Source organism: Anomaloglossus baeobatrachus, chromosome 9 (genome assembly GCF_048569485.1).
Source record: "Anomaloglossus baeobatrachus isolate aAnoBae1 chromosome 9, aAnoBae1.hap1, whole genome shotgun sequence".
Lineage (NCBI taxonomy): Eukaryota > Metazoa > Chordata > Amphibia > Anura > Aromobatidae > Anomaloglossus > Anomaloglossus baeobatrachus.
Window position 1 is genome coordinate 87,435,080 of NC_134361.1, and position 12,074 is coordinate 87,447,153.

Sequence of the window (12,074 nt, forward strand, 5' to 3'; positions counted from 1 at the left end):
GATTCCGGTCTGTGACCTGACTATGCATCTAGCTATAACCTCTTAAAAGGACTCTGTCATCACCGTGACTGTTCAATCCAAGTACAGGCGTTTTCGCATCATGGCGGGGCTAATCATTTAAATACACCTTCCCACCTGCTTGTTTTCTCTCAAGCTCTCAGTCTTTACCCTTCCCTCTTCTTTGTCGGACAGCTCAAGCTTCATAGGGACAGAGAAGGGCAGAGATAGCTGGAAAACAAGCCGGTGGGAAGGTGCATCTAAATGATTAGCCGCCCCATAATGCATGAACGCCTGTATTTAGTTAGAACAGTCATTCCTTGCTGACAGTCCCTTTAATTATGATGTGCTCTCCTGGTATCTGACCCTGGAGTGTTTTACTATCCTGCCTCATGACTTATCCATGTAGTGACTAGCGTCACAAACATCCAGCCTGTGTTGTCAAAACCGCTGGCAATAGAAGTGAGTACAACCCTAAGTGAAACTGGCCAAATTGTGTCCAAAGCGGCAGTGTTTTGTGTGGCCACCATTATTTTTAGGTACCTTATTTTTATGACCTGAGTAGTCTCGAAAGCTTGCTATTTATTACCATCTTTTCCATTAACCATTAAAAGGTATCAACCAATGAGGACTCTCAATTCTTTTAAACAATTTTTTTATAGGAATACAGTGATCGTCCTGGAGGTGTGAATGGGGTCATTATCATGCTGGAATTCTGCCCTGCGGCCCAGTTTCTAATGGGAGGGGATCATGCTCTGCTTCAGTATGTTTCAGTACATATTGACATTCATGGTTCCCTCAATAAACTGTAGATCCCCACAGCCGGCAGCACTCCTGCAGCCCCGAACCATGACACTCCCACCACCATGCTTGACAAAGGCAGGATACACTTGTCTTTGTACTCTTCACTTGGTTGAGGTCACACACGCTTGACACCATCTGAACTAAATAAGTTTATCTTGTTCTCATCAGACCACAGGACGGTTCTAGTAATCCATGTCCTTAATCTGCTTGTCTTCAGCAAACTGTTTGCGAACTTTCTTGATAATATAAAGAAACTCAAAAAACAAAGGGTGCTAATAGGGTACTAATGTTGAGAGAACGTTACAGAGAACATCAGATCTGCTCACCTGATACAGTTATGAAATAGTCACAACTGCTATTGAAGTCGTATAATTTATGGCTGCAGCATGCACCACGAGGAGTTAGCATCAAATAATAAAACAGAAGTGGGCTCCCGCGCTGTTGTAAGGAAGCAGTCAGCAGTACTGGTCAATTCATGATTTTATTACGCGTTTCAGAGGTCAAGTCTCCTTCTTCTGGTAAATTACACGTGTACCTGTGTGATTTATCTGAAGAAGGCGACATGATCTCTGACACGTGTACGACAGCGCGGGAGTCCACTTCTATTTTTTTGTTTGCGGACTTTCCTATGCATCATCTTTTGAAGAGGCTTCCTTCTGGGACGACAGCCATGCAGACCAATTTGATGCGGTGTGCGGCGTATGATCTGAGCACTGACAGGCTGACCCCACACCCCTGTAACCTCTGCAGCAATGCTGGCAGCACTCACATGTCTGTTTTGAAAAGACAACCTCTGGGTATGATGCTGAGCATGTGCACTTAGCTTCTTTGGTCGACCATGATGAGGACTGTTGTGCGTGAAATCTGTCTTGTTAACCGCTGTATGGTCTTGGCCATCATGCTGCAGCTCAGTTTCAGGGTGCAGACAACCTTCTTATAACCTGGTCCATCTTTATGTAGAGCAACAATTCTTTTTTTCAGATTCCCAGAGAATGCTTTGCCATGAGGAGCCATGTTGATCTTCTAGTGACCAGTCTGAGAGAGTGTGTGAGTGATAGCACCAAATATAACACACCTGCTCCCCATTCACACCTGAGACATTGTAACACTGAGTCACACGACACCAGGAATGACTAATTTGGCACAATTTGGGCATTCTCACTTAGGGGTGTACTCACTTTTGTTGCCAGCGGATTAGTCATTAATGTCTGGCTGAGTTATTTAAAACACATATTAAATTTACAGTTATACAAGCTTTACACTGACTACTTTACTTTGTATCAAAGTGTTATATCTTCAGTGTAGTACCATGAAAAGATAGAATAAAATATTTACAAAAATGTGTGAGGTGTACTCACTTTTGTGATATACCTTTATAATGCCAATATACTTTTCCCTTGGTGATAAAATAATTAGAACATGTAAATAAAACCCCCCTTAACCAAAGAGGGAGTCGACGCACCCTATATCAAAATTCTGAGCATATAATATTGATAGAAATCTACTGTATTTATATGTGCATGTCTGATATATCCTTAACAAAGTAGAGGAATATAGAAGATAGACGTAATATTGTGTCTCTTTGAAGCCTCAGTGCCTGAAGAGCACATTACGAAGCTTACTTTGTCCAAAGTAGTACAACATATATATAAAGGCCCCGTTACACGCAGCGACATCGCTAACGAAATATCGCTGGAGTCACGGAGTTCGTGACTCACATCCGGCCTCGTTAGCGACGTGGTTGCATGGTTGCATGTGACACCTACGAGCCACTGCTAACAATCAAAAATACTCACCTAATCGTTGATACGTCGTTATTTTCAAAATATCGTTGCTGGTGCTGGACGCAGGTTGTTCGTCGTTCCTGAGGCAGCACACATCGCTATGTGTGACACCCCGGGAACGATTAACAACAGCGTTCCTGCATCCTCCAGGAACGAGGTGTCGTTAATGCGGCTGATCTCCGCCCCTCCGCTTCTATTGGTGGCCTGCTGTGTGACATCGCTGTGATGGCGCACGAACCTCCCCCATAAAAAAGAGGTTGTTCGCCGCCCACAGTGACGTCGCTAGGAAGATAGGTCCGTTTTACGCCTCCTAGCGATATTGTTCGCCACGGGCAACGATTTGCCCGTGACGCACAAACGACGGGGGCGGGTGCTTTCACGAGCAACATCGCTAGCGATGTCGCTGCGTGTAAAGCAGCCTTTAAGGGGAAAATTGGATGACAAATATATCAGACTCTCTGAATGAGCCCCGAGGATATTGGTCCATATGACATATCTTATCAACCTGGTCAGGACAACCTCTGTGTGTGTAGAGAACTTTTTTTTATAAAGCAAGTGAAAGCTGTATTGCTGGTTTACAATCAAAAACAGTAGGAATTCTTTGGGACATCAAAAATCTGGCCACCTATTTTCTAGCAGTAAACCGTGTCTTGGTCAAAAATGTTCTATCTGCTGTGATCGGACAATCACAGTCTGGACCTATAAACAGAAGACAAGACCTTGGGTCATCTGTGATGGGTATTCCCATCTCGTCATGTAGAAATGTAATGCCTTTTGGAGAGAATTAATAGCCCCTGAGCTCTGAGCAGTCCCATTAAAAGATGGAAAAGGTTCCTGGAGTCCTGTGGCACTTGGGACACAGGTCTGAAGTTTGCGGCTAGAACCTGTGAAGCCAGGAGGTGGTAAGATCGGTGGAGGATATGAAATTGTGTGGCCCTTTCAAAGTAATGGAGGGTCGTATCCATAGCAAACTCCCACTGCTCATCCGATACGGCTCCAATATGTTTCACCTATTGCTTGTCTGTGCATATGCTGGTTTAGTGATCCTGTCTAACGAGAAAAATGGAAATACGCCTGATAGCCAGGTGACGTGAAACCATCTTAGCTATGGAGAAGTCTTCTAAACTAGATGTGGTGCTGTGGAACTGGATCAGGTTAGAGCTAGAGAAAACAAAGTAGGAGATTAATAGGGAAATTTAATTCCTTTTTTAGGACTTGTGTTAACCCCCTGTATATACTAATTTCAATCCCTCCCAATTACTGGCGGTTCTGAGGATCTGTTTACCATATAGGCCAGACGTTTTCCACAGCTATCACCCTTTTCAAAGAATTCCTGTCTCATATGGAAAGACCTAGTCTGTCCCCAATGTCACAGCAGTAGGGAATAGGCCTGAGTGGCAGAGCGCCGCTGGGATATAGTGTCTGCAGAAGGCTTTTGGAGGTACTGGAGCTTCCATGCCAATGTAGTAGCATACTCTTCCTTTTTGGATACATGTACTCTTTCCAAATCCCTTACAGCCATGGCAAAAATTCCCCAAGCAAATGACCTAAAGGCATCCCATACCTGCAAAATTGAGGCTTCCCTAGTGTTTTTAGGGAAATAGGAGATCCCCTCACCCAAGAAGTAGAGAGCTTGGGAAAAGCAGAAGTGGTTCATGCGCCAGAGAGGTTTTGCTGCATTTAGTTTTCTGGGACTCAACTAAAAAGTGGCATACATTTTTCAGCAATTTCCAGCAGTCCCTTAGATAATAAAGTGTAGGCTGAGCATGCTCTCCTGCTCCATTCAAGAATTAGTTCTGCAGTGCTCCATTCTCAGGTTCTTTGGGGGTCCCAGCAGTTGACCTTTTACAGTACAAACCAAACGTTTGGACACACCTTCTCATCTCTAGAACATCTATAAAGAGGAGACTTTGTGCAGCCTTCATGATAAAATAGTTGCTAGGAAACCCCTGCTAAGGACAGGCATCAAGCAGAAGAGACTTGTTTGGGCTAAAGAACACAAGGAATGGACAATAGACCAGTGGAAATCTGTGCTTTGATCTGATGAGTCCAAATTTGAGATCTTTGGATCCAACCACCGTGTCTTTGTAGAAAACGTGAACGGATGGACTCTACATGCCTGGTTCCCACCGTGAAGCATGGAGGAGGAGGTGTGATGGTGTGGGGGTGCTTTGCTGGTGACACTGTTGGGGATTTATTCAAAAGTGAAGGCATACAGAACCAGCATGGCTACCACAGCATCTTGCAGCGGCGTGCTATTCCATCCGGTTTGCGTTTAGTTGGACCATCATTTATTTTTCAACAGGACAATGACCCCAAACACACCTCCAGACTGTGTAAGGGCTATGTGACTAAGAAGGAGAGTGATGGGGTGCTACGCCAGATGACCTGACCTCCACAGTCACCAGACCTGAACCCAACCAAGATGGTTTGGGGTGAGCTGGACCGCAGAGTGAAGGCAAAAGGGCCAACAAGTGCTAAGCATCTCTGGGAACTCCTTCAAGACTGTTGGAAGACCATTTCTGGTGACGACCTCTTAAAGCTCATCAAGAGTGTGCAAAGCAGTAATCAAAGCAAAAGGTGGCTACTTTGAAGAACCTAGAATATAAGACATATTTTCAGTTGTTTCACACTTATTTAAGTATTTCATTCCACATGTTTTAATTCATAGTTTTGATGCCTTCAATGTAAATCTACAATTTTCAGAGTCCTGAAAATAAAGAAAACTCTTTGAATGAGAAGGTGTGTCCAAACTTTTGTTCTGTACTGTATATCTTACTATTTAGGGAATTGGCCTTTAAATCACCACACCACTTCGTTTACAGTACTGGAGTGGTGCTTTAAATGTAAGTTCCCTGCCCCCATTCTTATACTCGCTCTCCAGCGTTTTCATCTTTTCAGCGTTGCTCCAGTCCTGCAGCATCATCTTGTGCCCGTAACGTCTGGCTGGCCGAAAGTCAGAAATTACGTCACAATCTCACAATGCAAGTCAGAATGAGGCTCTCATAGACTTGTATGGAGTTGTGACTTCCGGCGTGTTAAATGAAACACTTGAGCTGCCGGCAGGTCACAAATTGCTAGACCAACCGAAGTGGCCGCAATAGTAGATTCAACCCCCAAATGGTGAGTATAGGACTAAGGGCAGGGGACTTACATTTAAAGCACCACTCCAGCCGTGTAATACAAGAAAACCGCTGGAGTGGTGCTTTAATAATTTTTACTGCAATCCCTTAGAAGTGAGTGGAGCTGTGGTCACCCTTCAAACCGAGGACTTTGGGACCTCCAACAATCCTACATGTATTACTTATCCTGTGTATAGGTGATACAGTGATTTAGTGGAGCAGCCCTTTTAAGATGATGGATGTATTGTATATGTCACTCAACTTTGGAGTAATTTGCTCCTCTGCACAGACATACGCCTCAGTCCTGTCCTTTTCAGGAGTGTATGTACTGTGTTACCTGGTAGGAAAGTGCGGTGATCAGACTGAGTCCAATCATCCCCCTTCCACTTGGTAGTAGTAGTAGTAGGTACCGGTACCGTCCATGAGCGAGGCCCTTTAGTGTGTCCTGCGGTATAAGCAGGCGGAGAGCCTACACCGTGCAGACTGTAACATCTATTGCACAAGATTGTCTGCTCTTTTTTTTCCTTTTCCTAATCACAGTCTTGACTTAGCCTGACTAGCCCGTAGCAACATATAATTACACAGATTCTCTCTGTATAGGCCTCCTTTATACCGGCCCAGCATCCCTTCCACTTCTAGCTCTCCATGTTTCTCATAGACCTGATGCCTACTGTGCAGCGATACAATAAAGCCATTTATGCATATCTTCGCTCTCTAGCCTTCCATGAGAAGATGGATTTGTAGCTGGAGAGCTGTCACTTTGCTCTTCTGCTTTTTCTTTTTCCCACCAGGTACAGATGAGCATAAATACCTTATTTTTTCAGTGCTATAATTTTTATTTTTTTCTAATTTTTCGGCTGGTGTCTTATCTCTAAAAAGTCAGAGTATTTCTGTCTCCTATGTCATCCAGGGCAGCAGCTTTTCATTTATTGCGTAGAAGTGAAAATTTGCTCCCCCACCGTAGGAAATGATTGGCATCGTTGTTGTACATATTACCGTGTTTCCCCCGAAAATAAGACCCTGGCTTATGTTATTTATTTGCCCCAAAAAATGCTGTAGAGTGTTTTTTCAGGGTAGGGTTTATTTTCGTGGAAACCAGGGCTGTGGAGTCGGAGTCGTGGAGTCGGAGTTCATTTTGGTGGAGTCGGAGTCGGTATAAAATGCACCGACTCCGACTCCTAAAATATATAATAAATTGGGGACAGGAGTGCAATGCAGAATGTGCTGAATATTTTACTAAATAATAACATTTAGTATAATGCTTATATTTAAGTGAAAAATTTATTGTAGTACAATGTGAACATCAGACATGTAATTGTTTTTATGATACAATAATCAAGATATTTGGATAGAACATAAAATATTTATTGGAATACAACTTTAGAACACAAAAAACTAATAAATTGTAAATATGTAATATATATATATATATACAGTGTATATACACACACAAGATATATATGTAATCTACTGTATATTACATAGTGTATGACATATTTACAATTTATTACAGTTTTTTGTGTTCTAAAGTTGTATTCCAATAAATATATTTTATGTTCTATCCAAATATCTTGATTATTGTATCATAACAATTATTAAATGTCTGATGTTCACATACACATATTCATGTACTACAATACAATATATAGTTTTTCACCTAACTATAAGCAATATATGTAGGAGTCGGAGCCGGAGTCGGAGTCGGTGCAAGAGAATTTGAGGAGTCGGAGTCGAAGGTTTGGCTTACCGACTCCACAGCCCTGGTGGAAACACAGGGATGGAGGTAAGTTTACCCCCAAAAAAGGGCAGAAACTCCCTCCTCACCCCAAGAGAATCATACTTGCCGGACATTTGCATCGCTCCCAGGTCCTCCCCGGGAAGCTCCGTGTAGGTCCTTGTCTTCTCCATAGTGGTCCTGCCCTGCTTCCGGCCAGCCAGCACTCACACACCATCACATAAGCAAACACACTCTCACCTACATATATATATATACACACACACACACACATATACACATCTGGTGATCCTGCACTGCTTCCGGCAGACAAGGGGACTTTGAACGCTATGGATGTATGGACCTGTGGTGGAGCGAATCAAAGACCTCTGGTGTAACACATTGATGTGTTCCACCGTAGGTCCTCCATGCGTTCCACTGCAGGTTCTTGCGTTCCACAGTGTCCGAGGTCACCAGAGCAGTACGGTATCTCTGTGTGTGTCCCACCGCAGGTCCTCGATGCTTTCCACCGCAGGTTCTCGCGTTCCACAGTGTTTGAGGTTACCAGAGCAGTGCGGTGTGTGTGTGTGTATCCCACCGCAGGTCCTCGATGCTTTCCACTGCAGGTTCTCGCGTTCCACAGTGTCCTGGTCTGGTGAGTATGATTGCGGGGTCTGTCATCTTTCTTTTGGGGGTGTCTGTTTTCTATAATGAAGTGTCCTGCTGCATTCTTTAACTTTTTTAGCTCCTTGGACACTTCATTATTGAACTGGAAATAGGGCTTATTTTCGGGGTAGGGCTTATATTTAAGCCTTACTACAAAAAGGCAGAAACTTCCTGCTGGGGCTTATTCTCGAGGAAACACGGTAGTTTAGCAATTGTATAGAAAATGGGCTGTAGGCGTTTCCAACAAAACCTTTATGCTTTATTATTCAGAATTTTTTTATGTTTTTTTTAAATAGTAAGGCCCATCATTGGAATTAAAGAGTAACTCATGGCTTTTTATTTTTCATAGAATATAGCCATAGTAGTGCAGCCTAGTGCCAGGCGCTGCCTAGGACTGACAAATAACCAGTTAAAAACGTTTTCACTTGCCCATTTGTTAATTATTGGACTGCAGGTCGATAGCTAGTCTGTAGTCTGATCAGCTTTGGACGTTAGAGAAACACGGCCACATGGTGTCCATTGTCCTAAAAGATTTTCAGTGATGGTTCAGATGTGCAGTCATAGAGTCATAGACTTAAGGCCCCTTTACACACTGAGACTTTCTAGCGATCCCACCAGCGATCCCAACCTGGCCGGAATCGCTACAAAGTCTCTGGTGAGTCGCTGGTGAGCTGTCAAACAGGCAAACCTGGCCAACGACGCAGCAGCGGTCCGGACCTGCAGAACGACCTCGCTAGTCATTGGGGACGTTGTAAAGCAGCTTTTTGAAAAGGAAGTCACTGTAAAGGCCCCTTTACACACTGAGACTTTCTAGCGATCATGCTGCACAGCGGGAAACAAAGGACCAAAGAATGGTCCTGAACGATTTGTAGTGATCAGCAACTTCACAGCAGGGGCCAGGTCGCTGATGCGTGTCACACACTGCAATGTCGCTGGGGAGGTCGCTATTACGTCACAAAACCGGTGACGTTACAGCGATGTATTTGCGATGTTGCAGTGTGTAAAGGGGCCTTTATCTGCAGTCTGCAGCTTCATTTCTGGTCTAGGACCCAGCCCTCACAGCTTCATCGATGAAAAAGTAATACAAGTTACAAGACTCAGAAAATGGTGACACAAACCATCACTTTACAAAGTGTTATTTTCTAGCACTATAATATATTGTACTTCTCTTAAAGGGACTCTGTCACCAGGTTTTTGCCACCTAATCTCAGAGCAGCATGATGAAGGAAGAGACCCTGATTCCAGCAATGTGTCACTTATTGGGCTGCATAGTGTAGCTTTAAGTTCCCCATTATACTCAGTACTCCGAGTTGCACCCATCCGAGCGTCTGACTGTTCATTCAAAGTACCAAGCATGGTAGTGCTCGCTCATCACTAGTAATGACTGCTCAATCTGGAAGATGGAGCACAATCCTGATAATGTGTCTGTTACACACTGTCAGGATTTGGCAATCTGCAGTAAAAATAAAGGCACTGCAGAAATGTTATGTTTAGCGCAGAAAACCCCCTTTAAGCATAGCAGTAGATTTATCTTTGCCTTACCAACCAGGTAGAACTATAGATATAGGGTGCACCCTTCACTTGGGGTGTTTCTACAGCCCCCCGCCTTCTTCATATATACATAAGTTGTCACCTCCTGACTCCTTAGTCAGGGTTTCTCCTTTAAATTGGCTGTACATTGTGAAGAACTCTTTTGGGAACCTCCACGTTTAGCCTTTAAATATAGTCTTGTGCTCTATAGCTTAATGGACTCATAATGCATGATTACACAACTTCAGAGCCAGCCCTGTTAAATGAAGTGGTGACATTTTACGCGCAATTAGGCAAGCTAGAGCAATTCTCCCGCTCTTAGCTGGGAGTTCACTCAGCCTGCGCTGAAAGTATTCCAGTGTATATTGCCGATTATTTATGAAGAGATCAGCGCCTTTTTATCACCAATCATTAGTCCTGCAAGTGAAGACAAGGGCGCGCAGCAGGCAGTGCTGGAATGATGGTTTTGCTTGGTCACCATCACGTTGGTGGTGTTGACAAAGCAAGAGGGAAATGATCCTAGTCCAGGAACTATTGATCATACTGTTGATAGTGTAGGCTACGTTATAACATATCTGCAGGGCACTGTATGGCTTCTACGTAGTCATCCGAGAGTCTACCATGGAGCCATATGACGTTCGATGATAACCAATGCAAATTAGCTCTCCTCCAGAAGGGAGAAAGCTCCTAATAGAGGCTCCACTAGAAGGCAATGTTCAGTCTTGTCTTAAGACTAGCCAGACCCAGGTCTTGGACCACAAATGAGGCTTAAGACTGCAGAAAAATCTCTGCCCGCAAACCTGAACCATCATTGAAAATAATCTTTTTCTACAAAAATAAATCACAAAAAGTAACACGGGCTGATTTCACATCAATTTATTGGTGATTTATGTGTATTAGAAACCTGTGCACTGGACCAGAATACAAAGATGGCAAGATCATAGTTATGACATGCAAGCCCCGATACATAAACCAAAAGCTAGGGGCACAGTAAATTAATGGCACCAAAAATAATTGGCATGCCATGTTCTGCTCTGCACTCGCTAGGTGTCATGGCGGCGTCGGACACTGCAGAGTCTGACAGGGAACCTCTGAGGTCTCTTAGTTGTTTAGCCAGATCCGAGCATCGGCTGTTTCGTGTTCACTGCTCATCAGTCCAGCAGAAGTTAATTCCTACTGGCTTGTGAACTGCTGCTAGGAGCTCAGGTTGCTAATGATCACTCATAGCTGGCTCCACCTTTTTATAAGGTGCTGGATCTGATTCCTTACCGTCGATTATAGCTCCAGCAATTCCGGTCTTTAGCTTATGAATCCAGTTTCTGGTGATCAGTTGTATGATATCCTGTGTGGTGTGGAATTATCCCTGTTGTCTGTTTATTTCCTCCCTGTATCTTATTTCCTCCCTGTGCACGTGTGGTCTCTCCCCTGTGTTTGATTGCAGTGTGTTTTGATTCTCCCCTGTCTGCGCTATTTGTGGGGTTTGTTACTTCAGTCCTGGCCCTCCCCTGGGGGTAGGGGAGGAGGGGGTGTTAGACCAGGGTATGGACGGGAGTTAGGGTCACACTGGCGGTCCAGACCTCTCCACCATTGGGCGTACCTCTGGGATAAGCATCCCCAGTCTGAGAGACAGTTATACATCCCTCCACAGTTAATCATCACAACTGTGACAATATTCCAACATCCATGGCATGGTGGAAAAAAATGTATGTATGTAGGAAAAGTTACAGGGTTTTGCAGGGAGGGGAGATGACTTCTTAAAATAAGAGCTTTAATGTTTTATATTGTGCTGAAAGAGCTTTTATGTATTCCATGAACATATGTAAACCTATTGGCCTCATTATGGCCGGCTGCATTGTACACCAGTCTTAATGAGGGAAGAGCAGGAATAAAATGCACTACTTCATGAATTCGGTGCATCTGATCAGTGGCGTGCACCTCGCCAAAAGTTTCACTCCAGTCAGGGACTAAAGTAATATTCCTAGCATACTAAACCTTGCACCTTTTCGTGAATTTGACTCCTCGTGCCGCCTCTACTCTTCACCTGTTTTGATAGAGCTCCTCGAAATTGGCGTGAAAATGGCAAAAGTGGCTTGTTATCCAGGTTAGACATTGTATTCTCACATTAGTGGTCCCTGTATGACATCCGGAGATGATGGTTCTGGTGAGCGGCCGGTTGTCTTATATACTTCTGGATTGTGTTCTGTGTATGGTAAGTGTGCTATAAAGATGTTTGATAGCCATGATATTCTTTACTCTGTAGAGAAACCTATGTCCTGCATCGTGTCTTTTATATGTTTTCTTTTTTTTTTTTTTCCATTAGCTAAAGGAAGTGGATTCAAAGAAAATCTTGAAAGCTATGTTTTCCTATGTGTGGCCCAAAGACCGGCCTGATTTACGAGCAAGAGTTGCCATCTCCCTCGGGCTTTTAGCAGGTGCAAAGGTAAGAAAGCGTGTGGC

General features: G+C 43.8%; 1 protein-coding gene across 2 annotated transcripts in view; it reads left to right on the plus strand.

The window, feature by feature from the left end:
• The window catches only part of ABCB7 (ATP binding cassette subfamily B member 7), a 173,072-nt gene that overhangs the window by 48,467 nt on the left and 112,531 nt on the right, over window positions 1-12,074 (plus strand). For both annotated transcript variants that reach the window (XM_075323860.1, XM_075323861.1), the window contains one exon: window positions 11,938-12,057. In XM_075323860.1, coding sequence (XP_075179975.1) covers window positions 11,938-12,057 — 120 coding nt within the window. The remainder of the gene's footprint in view (window positions 1-11,937; window positions 12,058-12,074) is intronic.